The sequence below is a fragment of the Glandiceps talaboti genome, chromosome 22 (assembly GCF_964340395.1).
Source record: "Glandiceps talaboti chromosome 22, keGlaTala1.1, whole genome shotgun sequence".
In the NCBI taxonomy this organism is placed as follows: Eukaryota; Metazoa; Hemichordata; class Enteropneusta; family Spengelidae; genus Glandiceps; species Glandiceps talaboti.
The window spans coordinates 12,582,822-12,598,227 of record NC_135570.1 but is presented as its reverse complement, the minus strand read 5'-3'; the positions used below and the strand labels follow the sequence as shown (position 1 = coordinate 12,598,227).

General features: G+C 37.8%; 2 protein-coding genes across 2 annotated transcripts in view; one reads left to right on the top strand and one right to left on the bottom strand.

Annotated features, from left to right (window-relative positions):
* Nucleotides 1-9,619: 9,619 nt before the first annotated feature.
* On the top strand, nt 9,620-10,132 carry LOC144452058 (dnaJ homolog subfamily C member 28-like). Its single transcript, XM_078143068.1, has one exon. The coding sequence runs from the start codon at nt 9,620-9,622 to the stop codon at nt 10,130-10,132; it is 513 nt and encodes a 170-aa protein (XP_077999194.1).
* A 689-nt stretch (nt 10,133-10,821) lies between these two features.
* The window catches only part of LOC144452179 (sodium-coupled monocarboxylate transporter 1-like), an 11,992-nt gene continuing 7,407 nt past the window's right edge, over nt 10,822-15,406 (bottom strand). Inside the window, exons 8-15 of the mRNA XM_078143220.1 lie at nt 15,104-15,192; nt 14,738-14,850; nt 14,011-14,078; nt 13,693-13,779; nt 13,267-13,502; nt 12,224-12,324; nt 11,685-11,824; nt 10,822-11,276 (exon numbers count right to left, since the gene is read on the bottom strand). Of these exons, the coding sequence (XP_077999346.1) occupies nt 11,238-11,276; nt 11,685-11,824; nt 12,224-12,324; nt 13,267-13,502; nt 13,693-13,779; nt 14,011-14,078; nt 14,738-14,850; nt 15,104-15,192 (873 nt within the window). The 3' untranslated portion in view covers nt 10,822-11,237. The remainder of the gene's footprint in view (nt 11,277-11,684; nt 11,825-12,223; nt 12,325-13,266; nt 13,503-13,692; nt 13,780-14,010; nt 14,079-14,737; nt 14,851-15,103; nt 15,193-15,406) is intronic.

Genomic DNA, 15,406 nt, shown 5'->3' with positions numbered 1-15,406 from the left:
TGATATCTATTGTCTATTGCTGTGACTGTTGTATGTAAAGCAGGCGTGAGTCTGAGATAGTCAACACAAAACCCATGTCATGTATAAACTAGTCTAGTTCCTGGCGACTGTTCCGATTTTACACTATGTTATCTTCACATATTAAGTGCGAAAATAACGTGTAAAAACGGAAGATGTCGTTAAGAACTAGACTCTAAGGTTACACTCACTCACTCACTCACTCACTCACTCACTCACTCACTCACTCACTCACTCACTCACTCACTCACTCACTCACTCACTCACTTGGGTCATTTCTATGGCAGGGTACCTTCACTGATATTACAACTACATATATCTGTTAGTTTTGACACACTTGATAGATTCCTGTAAATCCATCCACTGTTCTCAATTTGTTTGTCACGAATTTCTTCACAATTGATATATGAGAGGAGTCACTTTACCTCAATAGGCAAACATTCTTATTTTTATTACCCTTCCTGGTCCTCAAGGACACTAGCATACACCACTTACAGCTTGGTAAGTCAGCCACAGATGAACTCACATGAACTTTGTACAGAGACTTGTATAAATGGTACATATATAAATGGCACTGAACATGAACAATAGTAGATCTTGTAAAAAGTTAGAAGGCTCTCGAAGTTCAAGTGATATACTGTTCCATAAGACTGGCGCTGCTCGCGAAAATGCATAGTGATATGTGTAAAAATGTTTTGGTAGTTTTCAATCTGTTTACTGTTTTCCTTTTCTTCGGGTGATTTTACTACAATATCTTTCACTTGTTGCAAGTTTACATCTAAAATATGTAGAATGTATATACATTTGATGGGGTTGGGGTAAGCACTTGATGGGTTTACTATTTCAGTTACTGTCAATGACATGACAGTTTAGCATGTACACTAATTTTAGTGTAGTTGAGTCAGGTCACCTGTGAGGTCACCATAGTGACTTCAGAAGGGATTACTGTACTGCCCTCAAACTTTCACTTTATGTAAAAAACTCAGTATTCATAAATCAGGGACTAAGACAGGGAATCCTCTAGGCTATACTTTCGCTCCTTAACATTTTCAGCTATTTATAGTAATTATAAGCATCAACTGGTACTGAGTTCGTGTACAGCAGACACTGGTTGCCAGGGCGACCCACACTGGGGTTTTCTATCGCACAGTAGTTGAGTCGTTCTGCTTCCACGAAAACTTAACATTTGGCCTAATTCTGGTCGTTTTCATGTTACTGTGAATTTACTCAATTCTCTAAGGGTACCCTCTGATTCACTCAGGTGCGCAAAGTTTCTCATAATCATTTATGTAGGTTTGTATACAGTTCGCGCATCTTTCAAACACGACAGTTTTTAATGATTCCGAAATCCTTTAAATGGGCACCCCTAGAGAAGACCATGCAAAAAAGCAGGCTGCCATGAAGGCAAGGGTATTTAGGATAGCCCCCTCCCCGTCTAAAGATACACAAGTAAAAGGAATAACCTCTATCACAGACAAGTAACTTGTTTGTGTTTAAACCGACTTGGATAGCAAGACCATGACATGTTTCTTGTGCTAGCTACATATACTACGTTTGGCCTGTACACATCGATTACACTACAGGATAGTTAACAATACCATCAGTATCGCAAGCTAAAATATAAATTTTCCTCTACGATGGGGTGTCTGTAAGTGCCGCCGCAATGAGGCTTGTGGTTTTCCGACGATACCACACCGTATGCAGTTACTGTACTGCAATGGAACTTAATGACGTCAGAAATAACCCACATTTTTACATTCCTAAAATATCATAACGACTACTTGACGCACCAAAAACAGACTAGGAGTGCTAACACAATCGTAAACACCCAAATTGATCTAATCAAGTGTTTAAGTTTTATCAAATAATTATCAGTTTTGAATGGTATTAAATTGAGAATAACAACATACCTAAACTATTTCCTGGGTTACCTGTCAATGACAGAGAGAAACTTAGAGTAGCTCACTCATCAGAGAATACCACAGAACCTTGACGTTGTAAAAAGTTACCAAATACTCATATAACTACACGATTCGAAAACAAAACAAAACTGTGTTACAGTTAGAAAGGGAGTATAGATTAATAGCTATTGATTGACTGTCAATACGCATTTCTTCTATCTAAGCTTTACTACCTGTGTATTACTTACATTTTGCCATTTTGATTGGCCCTTCTCTTTCACGCAGTAAGCTTATACCCCTTTTTACGCGAATGTTTTATTCAAACTTTTGCTGTTACGTTGCTCAAGAAACCTCACACCCATTCACAGTTAACCCCCTCCTCCCCCCCCCAAAAAAAAAGCAGGGGCCACCGCACAAATTTATGACATTGATGTCAAAATATGGAAATTAATTTTTAGATTACAATATGGCAGCTGCTGTATACTGTGTTAACTGTATAGGAAAATAACAGATTGTTGAATTCCTTGAAAACAAGATGGCGACCCTTCAAAAGTCGTTTTTTGTTGTTTCAAAAGGGCAAAGCGTGTATCAAATATGGCACAGTTTGGACAGCTTTTAAGAATTTACATGTTATCGGAAATGGTCCCTGAGGCGCTAGCCTGGAATCCATGCGAATGGGGGGGGGGTGGGGGTGGGGGTGGGGGTTGAGTTGAGATGGGGAAATAAAAATTCTAGGATATTGAGATTCTTATTTCAGGATTCGAATTCTCACCGAGATCAAACCATATTCCCATAAAACATTTTATGACGTATACTATTACTGAGACTTAACACGTCACCTATCAAGCAAACAACGAAATACTGCATGTGTGCTACTCATCCATCACATGTACCACAATCCGAGTCCCACGCTTTCATTTTATTTGTTTGACAAAATAAGAACTTGTGCTTGGTGGATATTTTGGAAGCTATCATTATCATTATTAAAACGTTCTTAAATCAGGCATCTTTCTCCAACGTTTATTCTTAAACATTTTTTTAATAAGTGACTGTGTGAAGAGTATACACGAGATCGTGTAAGACTTTTACCAAAACATTCCTGAAATCACGACTCTCATTGACAACAGATAAGACGTCTAAATCCGGTGTTACGTAATACGAATATTTCGGGTTAATTATTCTTATATTGTAAACTTCCTTCATAGTATCATGAACAATAAAACAAACAGACGCCCTTAAAATCTGTGGTCGTAAAATGTTTTGCGGCAGACGTCTACAAGCCCGATAGATATATAGGGGTCCAGTCGTGGAAGGAAATCAGACTATTGCTGAATATTCTGTGTGCTACATCTTATCTTGGGTAACAGGTAGGTGAATTACAATGTAAGTTTAGGATACATTCTTGATGTATTTAAAAACCTATCCGTGGCCTCGCGTCTGTCAACCGGCTACCATCGGCTCGACCAGGGCTCATAGAAATTAGCAGACCTCCAACCAGCATTATATCGTCAATATCTCGTAGACAGGTAGCCTAGAATCCGGGCCTAGAATCTGTGCTGTTTTCTAATACACGGCTTGTGTGTAAAGAATATTCGTACTCTCAACCCCAGACTAGTCTGGCTGTTTTGTTTCTCCTCATAGTAAATGATATAGTTAGCTTGGGTTATATACAATATTGTTCTATCCTATATGTGTGTTACATTAGATAAACAAACAAAATGCCTTGTAGCTGGCATGAATGCCAGGCACGGTCACTTGTGAGCTAATATTTTATTCAAGGTTGGTCAAACAATGACTATCGAATGATCTTGAACAAAAGGTAAATTTAATACTATTGTTTATCACAGATGAATTTTCATTTGAAGAATATCGAATGAGTTTATATAATGTATTTGCGATTAAACTGATATATTCTCTCCCCCTCTCTCTATTGATCTGTCTATCTATCCGTCTGTCTATCTATGTATCTGTCTATCTCTGTCTCTCTGTATATCTCTGCCTGTCTGTCTGTCTGTCTGTCTGTCTGTCTGTCTGTCTGTCTGTCTGTCTGTCTGTCTGTCTGTCTGTCTGTCTGTCTGTCTCTCTCTCTCTCTCTCTCTCTCTCCCCCTCCACATTTGCCTGTCTGACTGTCTTTGTCTGTCTCCCCCCCTCCTCAGACCAACTTCACAAATCATGGCCATAACGAGCATGACGGTATACTGTGTGATCTGTTTGATGACGCTGTCACAAATCTGTGAGGGGAGACCAACAGATCAAGTCAGTTCCTCGGTTGACCTAAAGAATTACATCACCAAAGTCGACCGGGAATTGAAACTGATAGAAGAGCTGGACAACTTAATGGAAACTGCAAAACGACTTCTCCTTGAAGACGTAAATGAGGAAGTCGAGAAGGTAGTTGAAGAGGTGAGTAAATGTTTCTTGTGGTGGTGATTTTTGAAATGACAAGGTCAATGGCAAGATCAAATGGAGTTGACAGCTCAATGGGGACAGACTATTTGAACGAGTGAACGTCCAGCACAATTTTACAAAAAAGCAAACATCCCAAAAACATCATGAAGATTGTTAGTAAATATGCATACTTATTACAACCCATAACACCAAAGTAAAGCATTTTCTGTATGTACCACAATCGTTTATCCATATCAAGTGTAAAAGTATACTGTTTCATTTGTTAATTGACCACCGTGACATTACAAAGGCTTGTGTTACTCGTTGTATATACTGAGATCAATAGATAGACGTACATGCGTCTCAAAATTCGTCTGGTCTTCGACATGCACCATATACACACTTCGAAGTAGTATTCGATGTACCAAAATATAAAAAAAATGTCCTGTCCTTCTTTTGTGTTATTCAAACAATCTCTTTGAACTGCCAAAATTCAGACTTCCGTTAGAAAATAGTATGGAATTTTGAGATTTTTTGAAGACCATACTTTCGTACAAAATCTACTTGGTGCATTCTCACAAGTAAGGCATAGTTTTTACTTTGACGGCACAGAAAATAATACCTCTTTGCGGCAAGTCTCTGTACAGGTGCCGTAAAGAGGCTCGTAGTTTTACAACGATGGTTTTGCGTCGAAAGGAGAACGAGTAAATTAACATCAGTTGGAAATCAGAACATTACAATTATAATAGACAATGCCTTCCGTGGTTAATGTCATCAAAAATATATCAAAACCCACTTTTTAAAATTGGTTTTAACATTAATCCTGTTTGTACATTAACTTTGACCATGGTCGTTGTCAAGGGAGATAATGAGATGTTATTGGTATTTTTCAAGTGTGTAATGGATGCTAAAAGACCATGTTTTGTCAATTGCTATATATTGCGTAATCTTTATTAATGAAGTTATTTCAAAGGTCCGGTTCGGAGGAATAAGATTTGAGGGAGAAATGTAATTGGCTGGCCGAGCTGTATAATAGTTCGTGCCAAATCAAAGAATTGTGCTATTTAAGCCCAATTGATAAGATAACATTAATGCGAGAACCTGACATTGAAACTCCATGAACACTTATACCAATCTTTCTTTTCAAATTGATTAACATGTTAGAGAGAGGAAAGTATTGATATCCCCCCTACCGAGGAAACTCCAGAGAGCGAAGAAAATCAACAAAGCGAGGCAGTCGATGAAAAACAACAAGAGGAGGGAAATGGAGAGAGTCCGGAGACTGATGCAGTTGAGAATAGAGGAGACGAAAGGCTAGGAAGTGATGATGGGGATAAGGTCTTGGAGAACGAGCAAGGGAATGAGGATATTGAAGATGACGTAAACCCAAAGAGTGAAATAATCGAGGAAAGCCAAGATAATGGTGACAACAGTCCAGAAATAAAGAACCTGGAAGGTGAGGGCAATGAAGATAACGAAAAACCGGACAGCCAAACAGGCAACGAAATTCTTGAGAACGAGGGCGACTCAAACCTAGAAAATGGGCTAAGCGAAGAAAACACAGCCAGCGAGGGAAAATACCAGACTCCACAAAACGAGGAAGGCGACGAAAACCCAGATGGCGAGGAGGGTGACGAAAACGGATTGCTTGAAGATGGCGAAACCATAGAAATTGAAGATGAAGAACACGTCGTCGAAGAAAATGAACGTGACGATAACGAAATTGTAGCGAATGAATTAAAAGCTCTGGGAGGTGTCAACGGAAACGAAGAGGGTGGCGATGGAGACGAACTCGTAGAGGGTGAGGAAGGTGACGAAAGTCCAAAGGGTGACGATAAAAGAATGCCTGAAGATAAGGAAAGGAATGGAATTGAAAGTGAAGAACACGAAGACAATGAAAACAACGACATTGATGTAGATGAACTAAAAGCTATGGGCGGCGACGGAAACCCACAAGATGACGACGGAGACGAAAGCCTTGTGGCTGGGGAAGCCGACGAAGGTCTAGACATAGAGGAAGGCAACGAAAATAGAATGCTTGAAAATGTAAATGCAGAAGACAACGAAATTGAAGCTGATGAACTCAAAGACCTGGCCAAGAAATTCAAAATACTCAAGGCAGTAAGTAGATTCAAGATATGATTATCAAAATGATATTTACCTCAGATATATATATAGTATCCTACATGTTTTCCGATGGATATTCCTATTTTTGATGAAAACTTTCAAGTCAAGAGAGCTAGCCCATCGTTGATAGCTACCTATACAATCTTCGCTCCATAATTCGATATCACTGAGTGCAGGATTAAGGAGCGCCACCAACGATGGCATCAAACGGAGAAAATGAAATCTGTAGCAGTCAAAGAATAACTAATCATATCAACACAAATGTTTTATGAGAATCTTGCAAGGAGGGCTTTAACCGATCATATGCTATCAAAATAAAGAGCGGTAGTGAAATTAGCCGCGGATTTATGATATTTTTGCACATATCTTTAAACCTAATTTGCTTGTATCAAAAGTCTTTGTCATACATTCAACTGCACAATATATGAGGATTACCCAGGGTAAACTAAAACCCCATTACATTCACCTATTTATTTCTGTATGTTCGTTTCCCACAGCATCTACTTATGGAAAGGAGAGAACATATGCAACAAACAGCATAAAGGTAATTGCCATTATATAAATATATTTCTACACATTCACTATATAAGATTCAGGTTGCTTTATACAGCCCATTCCACAATACTTGGATATCATTCCAAATTTTTCTTCATTCAGCTGAAGGAATACGAGTGACACTTTCTGTTCGGACGCGTACAGCTTGGCTTGCACATGATGGTGTAAAGCTATACCGAGAATAACTTGTATCTACATCTGTCTAGATTTCATCGTAAAATGACTCAATTTGTAACTTTCGTTCCTTCTTTATTTTAGGATGCCCTGGAAGAATGAAGATATCCCGCCTTGCGATAAAGTGAGATGACCGCACGTCTTGCTGCTATCTACCAGACAACACTACAGAGGCTGCCTTAGGTGCATCATGCAAATGTAGCTGTAGTTACGTCATTATAAATTATGTCCTGAGCGTACAGGTGTATGGACCATTATTTTACTGATAATATTTTGTAACGATTTCTCCTGTTGTTATTATTTAAAAGTCATAATATTACGAAATTAAAGGAACAGTATGCAATGTTTCTAATAGCTTATTGTTTTATCCGCTCACTATGTCCACTTTCTTGATCACGTTCTGGTGTTTCCTCGTAAGTCTAGTCTGTTGTTTCATAATATGTTTCTACCTGTTGTACTGCCCTATCCATCCCTCCCTGTGAATAATTGCATTCTGGCCCTTCAAATTTAACAAATTCAGATCTTCCACACAGAAACGATAGTGCCAGAGTCTCAGACTGGGTCATGTTAACGACGCTGAAATACATTGTACAGAAATGACGACACTTAATAAATAAAACCACCTCTCCCGTTGAGGGCGTCACACTCATATTGCAATTGAAGACTTCGATGTGCTCTCATTGTTAAGAGGTTAAATTCAGAAAACTAGATTTAGTATTTTTTTAAATTTCTTTACCGACATATCTTCTCCGTTGAATTACCGCTTCAAACATAGGCAGTGGAGGGGAGGGGAACCCCTCACTGTCTACGCTAGTTCAAAGCAGTGTATTCATATCGACATCTTTGGATTATTCGGTGCAGTTCAAAACAAGCAGAGTATCGTATTATAAATGGTGGGTTTGTGTGTGTGTGTGTGTGTGTGTGTGTGTGTGTGTGTGTGTGTGTGTGTGTGTGGTTTCTTCATTGATATGTTGATTTTCAAGTGAATTTTATGCATGTGTCATTAACATATCAAAAGTTACACTATGCGCTTAAAAGTATCGCCACGGGGAACCCAGGGACCGTGTTACAAACAAACAAACAAACAAACAAACAAAACATGCTTGAGTAAATGAAAATACCACAAACATACATGAATACTGGGCTATTATATAGCTTCCACTATGTTAAAATATATATAAGCTTACGAAATTTTATTAAATTATCTTCCTATGTGATATATACAGAAACATATCCAAAGATCCAGGAACTGTTACAAACTAACAATTAATTAATATAATTAATTAAATAATTAAATAATTAATTAATTAACTAATTAATCAATCCAAAAGAGACATGGTAATAAAGTTCAGTATACAGACTCGTATATACATATTCATATTTGCGTCTAAATATTATGCATATCATACTGGCCCGGGATTGGATAGCGACCGTAGCGTGCCCCTGATAGCCATGTGATAGTTATGCATTAAGGTCAAAGTTCACAATGCACAATGGCCGGGGGTCCACTGCCCGTGAAGTTCAATTTCGTCCGGAATATTTTCCGTTTCTCATCAATTCAAACGAGTATTAGTGCTCGTAAGTGTCGTCATGGCCTTGGACGTGCCGTAGAGAACCGTTTTTCGACGTCTACTGTTATGTACATTCGTACAGATCAACTTGAGCTCTGCTACAAAACACTGGGCGTCACGGAAAAGACTTCGGACGAGGAGCTTCGCCAGGTCTACGACAGACTCGCTAAGGACGATGAAAAACAGAACGAAAGAGCAAGTATTGAAGAAGCCTTTCTGACGATATGTGATCATAGAAAGCAGTATGGAGGTAGGGAAACTCGGATCGCCTAATTTGTTTCGATCAACGTCCCAAAATATGTCGCTGAACTGACGAGATTAGAGAAGCGCCCGCAACGTCATAATCTAGTAACTATAATTGTAGTCGTTTTCCTTGAGAGAGAGAGAGAGAGAGAGAGAGAGAGAGAGAGAGAGAGAGAGAGAGATCATAGAAAACAACAACTTGTATAATCACTAAGCAATTTGATGAATATTTTATCGATGAATATTTGCCCTACGATAGTACACGTTTGTACTTGAAGACAACGAGATTCCACAGATGCCAAAAAAAAAATGTCCGATGATTTAATAATACACATATCAATAATTGTGCTACAGCATGACGTGGTACACAATATGTCAAAGCAGTACAGTCTTTGAGACGATTAAAATAATCAAACTGTGTTGCTAAGCTAATTCATCATGAATTATATTGTTTTCAACATATAAGTTTACTCTCTATCTCTTTTTTTTTCATACCAGGTCCGTCTAAGAATATGAAACTACCAAAATCCATCAATCGGTATGCCAAGATGCCAGCGGGAATGACCAGGAAAGAATTCGAAGCTCGGAGCAGACGAGCTGACAGTGCAAGTCATGCTGCCTTCGAATATCAGAGAGTGCACATGTCAGAAGAACCAGAGGCAATACAGATGAACAAATATTTTGGCGGATCACCTGGTGGGTTCGCTACCCCAGGAGCTTTGGAAAGAATGGTGGACAAGGCTGTGAAGGAATCCTTGGAAAAGGGTGAGTTTAAAAACATCGCAGGAATGGGGAAACCACTAAAACCGAAGTTTGAGAATCCCTACATGGACGGCATGGAATTCAAACTCAATCAGATTGTTATTAACAACAACTACACTACAGAATGGATAGAGATGAGGAAACAAGCCAGGAACAAACTGAAAGATGTTAAGGCAGCATTAACCAAAGCCAGGAAACAATTTGAAGAGAATCCTGTTTATCCCAAAGAGAAGAAAAAATGGGAAGAAGCTGTGGAAAATTTCAGGGAAGAGATTAAAAAGATTAATAAGATACTTGTTGATTATAATCTGTCAACGCCATCACTTTTCTTGCAAGTTAGGTTACTCAATGTAGAGAAACTTATCTCAGACATTATAGAAGGGAAGTCATAGACACAATTCTCAGTTACCTGCAAGCACATTTTACCTCCTGTTAGAGAATCAACATATTTGATAGTAACAGACAAAGGTCATCAGAATACCAATTCATTGAGTTTAAACAGCCAGATATATATTAATAATTTCAATAGTACTGGTGTATATATATATATATATATATATATATATATATATATATATATATATATATATATATATATATATATATATATATATATATATATATTGATTTTTATTAATTTTTTATTAATTGACATCAGGTAAGCATATATTGTTATAAGTTAATCAATCAGGTATGAAAACAATACTATCATGAATATGACTGCAATGATGGTTCCTGTGTGAAATAGCATTTATGAATAGATCTGTTAACATAATAAACAAAGGTACATAACACTTATATATATATATATATATATATATATATATATATATATATATATATATATATATATATATATATATACTGTATATATATATACTGTATATATATATATATATATATATATATATATATATATATATATATATAATACACACACACACACATATACATACACATTGCAAAAAATTATCCAATGTACCTATGAGAACTTATGTACATGTATATTTCAATAAAAAATTAGAATTAACTGTAATTGAAATTATCATATGAAGTTAACACATTATAGATGAAATGAAATAAGGGATATCAAATCATACATTACATATACTTTAGATGTTAGCAAGACTTTTCAGTGATGTTTAAGTACTATAAATGCATGGTTGTTTCGGGTGGTATATCATTGCGAGCGATGTGGGTCCTCATGCAGCATTATTAGAACAAATGACTTCAGTTGAAACCCTTCAAAGCAGTCTTAGCTTTGTCAATTTCTTTTGCTATAAAACTCTTCTCAGTTCTGGCTCAACAGAGTCCCAAATGTACATGGTTTTTGGTCCTTATTCCCTATACGTAGATCATGTATGAAACAAGGTGTGATAGAAGTAGTTTATATCAAAACATTCATACTGATCTAATACTGATACATCGGAGTAGCCTTCCACCAACCATTTCCGGCATTCTTAGTCTATATACGTACGTCCCGACCCTCCTTCCCATTCACCTTTCCGTCATTTCAACATCTTCTGTGAGCATGTCCTGTAAGAAATTGGACCAGCAATCAGCAACCATGTAGCATGTCTGTGAAAGGATATCTACACAACTACATACCGAGTCAAACTCCAACCATTAACCACTATAGTAGTCTGACGGCAGAATGGCAAAGTCGCAAGCTTGAGTACTGTTATATATGCCACTATATGTTAATTCAAGCGTTTGTAACCAGACTCTCATATGGCCCTTCACTGATACATAGTGAAACATTTCTTGGCAACGACGCACCCTGAAAATAAATGCTCCTTAAGTTATCTTTGTTTCCAGATGAGAAATTCCCATTAAGATGAGGAATACTCCGACTCGAAGTGACAGGATCCTTTGGTGCACTGAGTCTCGTATTTTCATTGGACAAATATTCGGCAATAATATCTAAATGAATTAATTCTTTACCTGAGTCACATCCTTGTCATCTGTAGCAACTTCGTATTTGACCTTCCTGTCACCGTCTTCAGGAGATCGGTAGCCATAGCAACACTTCATAACAAAAGGACACACGGTTTTCCTGTTTAAAGTCTCGGGTTTTGTTCTACCTAAACCGAACCAGAGAACAATGAAATGTTAGTCCCAAACCAATATCATTTCTTAAGCTATTTATGCAGGGATTTAAAAAGATTATGCGTGGAATTGTACTGAATGGACACCCATTTGTGAATGATGACTTACGAGTGATACTTTTCAGTGCCGTGTGCATGCATGCTGTCTTGACGATTTTGAAGAAAAGGAAGAAGGTAGGTGAGACCAATGACATTGGAAATGATGTTACTTACGAATCGGTTATAGTTAGCAGTAATTAATCTAGTTATTGTTCATTCTCGGTGTGTTTTGCAGGTATATATCATAATTTATCTTTTCATTTCTACCCCTTACAAACTAAACAAGACTTCATTACTGAAGGTAGACCAAAGTACGCATAATAAGTTAATTTTTACCTGTAACGAAGCTGACTATTAGACCAATCAAAATGACAACCAACCAGGCTATAGCACCATAGTATAGATACGACAAAGTGTACAACACTGCAGACGGTGGGCTGTAACAGACAAACAAACAAACATATAAGCTTAGGTGCTGCTAGTCTAGCTGATAGACCTTCGGGCTTTGTTTTGATATTACAAGCAACTTTCGGTCACTTTGCACCAAAGGTTCAATCGAGGCGTGCGCGCCCCGAGTATTCTCATCCTTCGATTTTTGTTCGGCAACCTTCGGAGACCCGAGATGCTACGACAAGACTAAGATGCTGCGAAAGTGTAGAACAGCTGGAATATCCCGGTTTATGGCTTGATATTCTCATTCCACGGCATCGTAATCAACTATCATCATTTACCGGTTTAATCATTGGTGCGTTTGTGTTCATTATAATTTATTCATTCATTTATTTCTTCGACCAAAACTCTATATCAGCTTGGCAGATCAAACGACTCACACGGGTATAACGCACAAACATGCACAGTCACAGAGTTAATTTATTAAACATTGAGGTTCGATCTGTCTTGGTCGACGATCCTCATCAGACTGACAAATTCCATAATTATTCTGATGAGGATCGTCAAATAAAACAGAGAGAGAGAGAGAGAGAGAGAGAGAGAGAGAGAGAGAGAGAGAGAGAGAGAGAGAGAGAGAGAGAGAGAGAGAGAGAGAGAGAGAGAGAGAGAGAGAGAGAGAGAGAGAGAGAGAGAGAGAGAGAGAGAGAACTCAATGCTAAAAAACTTTGAACTGTATAAGTCCTTCATTTCTTTGTTCATTCACTGTCAAACATACATTATGTTTCCTTCATTCCCCATTGCACTGTTCCGCTGATTAACCGAGTCTCACACACACACACACACACACACACACACACACACACACACACACACACACACACACACACCTACCAACCTTCCCACCTACCCACCCACCCACCCGTCCACCCGTCCACCCACCCCATCCATCCATCCATCCATCCATTAATTAGGTAGTCACGGACACCTACTAAGAGTCTTGAGGTTGTGGTACGGGTGCTGGAGTCGTTGCCAATATTGAATAGTGTGGTGCCAATGTTGTAATATTGGTTGTATTAAATGTTGTATCATATATAAAGGTTGCATTACTGACTGGACACCCTGTCGTTGAAAGTGAAAGTTTTTCACTCAGTGGGCGATAAAGAAATCCTCCGATACCAAACCACAATGCCACAGCAAGACCACTTAACAAACCAGACAGCGCTCCCTGAAATAAAGAAATGAATACTCGCTGCTGTGAATTGGTTAAATATCTATGATACATATATCTTTAAAAACCTACCCATGCTGAAACACTGACAATAATAGTTTACCGTGTCTAAACTACCCCCCCCTCGAAATGATGAACAAAGTTTGTAGTACATTCTATATCAAATTAGACTATGTTAAAAACTCACCTTTGAATTTGCCCATGGGAAGAATATACCAAGGGTAAACACACCAAGTAGAGGACCACCTAACATTCCAAATACACTTATAGTAGCCTGCAAACAGATATTTTAAAAATCAGTACAAAACAGAGGACCCCATCATACTAAGTACACATATAGTAGCCTGTTCTCCAATGTCATGTGTCTAGCGAACAATTCCTTCAAATCTTTGATGAATTGACATAAATATACACTTTATATATATATACGTTTGAGATTTACGTATTACAGTACACCCTAAAGATGTTTTTTATTGCAAAGAGAAAACGATAAAGCATCAAATACCTGCAAAACTCCTCCCAAGAGTGAAGACATCCAAGCCATAAAAACACTGAACAAACCATAAAACAAAGCTGCAATAAAAAAAATAATAAAACCTTAGCTACAAATAAACACTTTAGACTTTTCAAATATCAAACCATTTATATACATAGATTCCAGAAGAATCAAAATAAACTTGAACCTCGCTACTCATTCATTAGTGTACGTCAACTGGCTAAACTCTCAAATTTATTTTCAGGAACAATGTGTGCATCTGAAGTTGGTATCATTTAGCCTCCCCCCCCCTCTCTCTCTCTCTCTCTCTCTCTCTCTCTCTCTCTCTCTCTCTCTCTCTCTCTCTCTCTCTCAACAAAAACAACTCTCTCTCTCTCTCAACAAAAACAATATTGAAAGGGAAATGTCAAATGATATATTAAGAATTCACTATGCTTAATAAAAATTTAAATGTTAAATGAAATAAAATGTGTTGATTTTGGACACTTTCACTTATCAGTACAAATTTGGCATATATCCGAATTGAGGCGGAAGTGACGTAGGAACCTTACTAGCCAACTTCCGTTAAACGTATTGTCGACTACTTGTAGTGTTATACAATCCTGATAACAACGTGTTTCATCAGAATAGAAAAATAATGAATGTAACTATTTGGAGTAACCTTTTCATATGAAAGTAAAATAAACGACAGAAACTAAGATGAAAATATTAGATGAAACGGATCATCTTGTATTACCTAAGCCCACTGTTATCCTGGTGTAGGTTTTATCGGGTAGATCCTTCCAAATCTGACGGACGATATCTTCTCCAGTTACTGCAGCCAGTGAGTTCAGACCAGAAGATACTGTACTGTAATGATAATTTGACATTTGTCGTATCGTTAGGGGGTCGTCTGAAATTATCACGAGCTCAAAAGACGAAATTTATTCATTATTGAAATTTTCATCCCAAAAACGAAAGTTTAAAAGTATGGTGTGATATAGACATACCCAAAAACAATAGAACAAACATACAATAAATAATAAAATGTCAAACTCTGCGCATGTTTCACTCCGGATCTCTGGTTTACATTTGCTCTTATTGTTAAAATAGTTTAACATACCTGAGAGCCGCACTGAACATACAGGCTATGAAAAGACCAGGTAAACCAGGTATATGATAAAGAATATCCATGACGAAGTAAGGCATCAACTGTAAGACGAAAGGGTCAGAGGTGAATGACGTAATACCAACGTCGCAAAACCACAGGCCTCTTTTACGGCATCGTCCGAAACGTACCCGTCATATTGTGTTGCTTCAGTAGAAATACGTGCTCTGGCTTGCGTGAATGGAGTAATACCAGCTATTTGCTTTCAATAAGAAGGTTTGTGAGAACACATGAAAAAACAATTTCCACCGTAATCTG

Coding starts and splice junctions, on each gene's coding strand:
- LOC144452058 (XM_078143068.1), top strand. CDS start 9,620: ATGTCAGAAGAACCAGAGGCAATACAGATGAACAAATATTTTGGCGGA.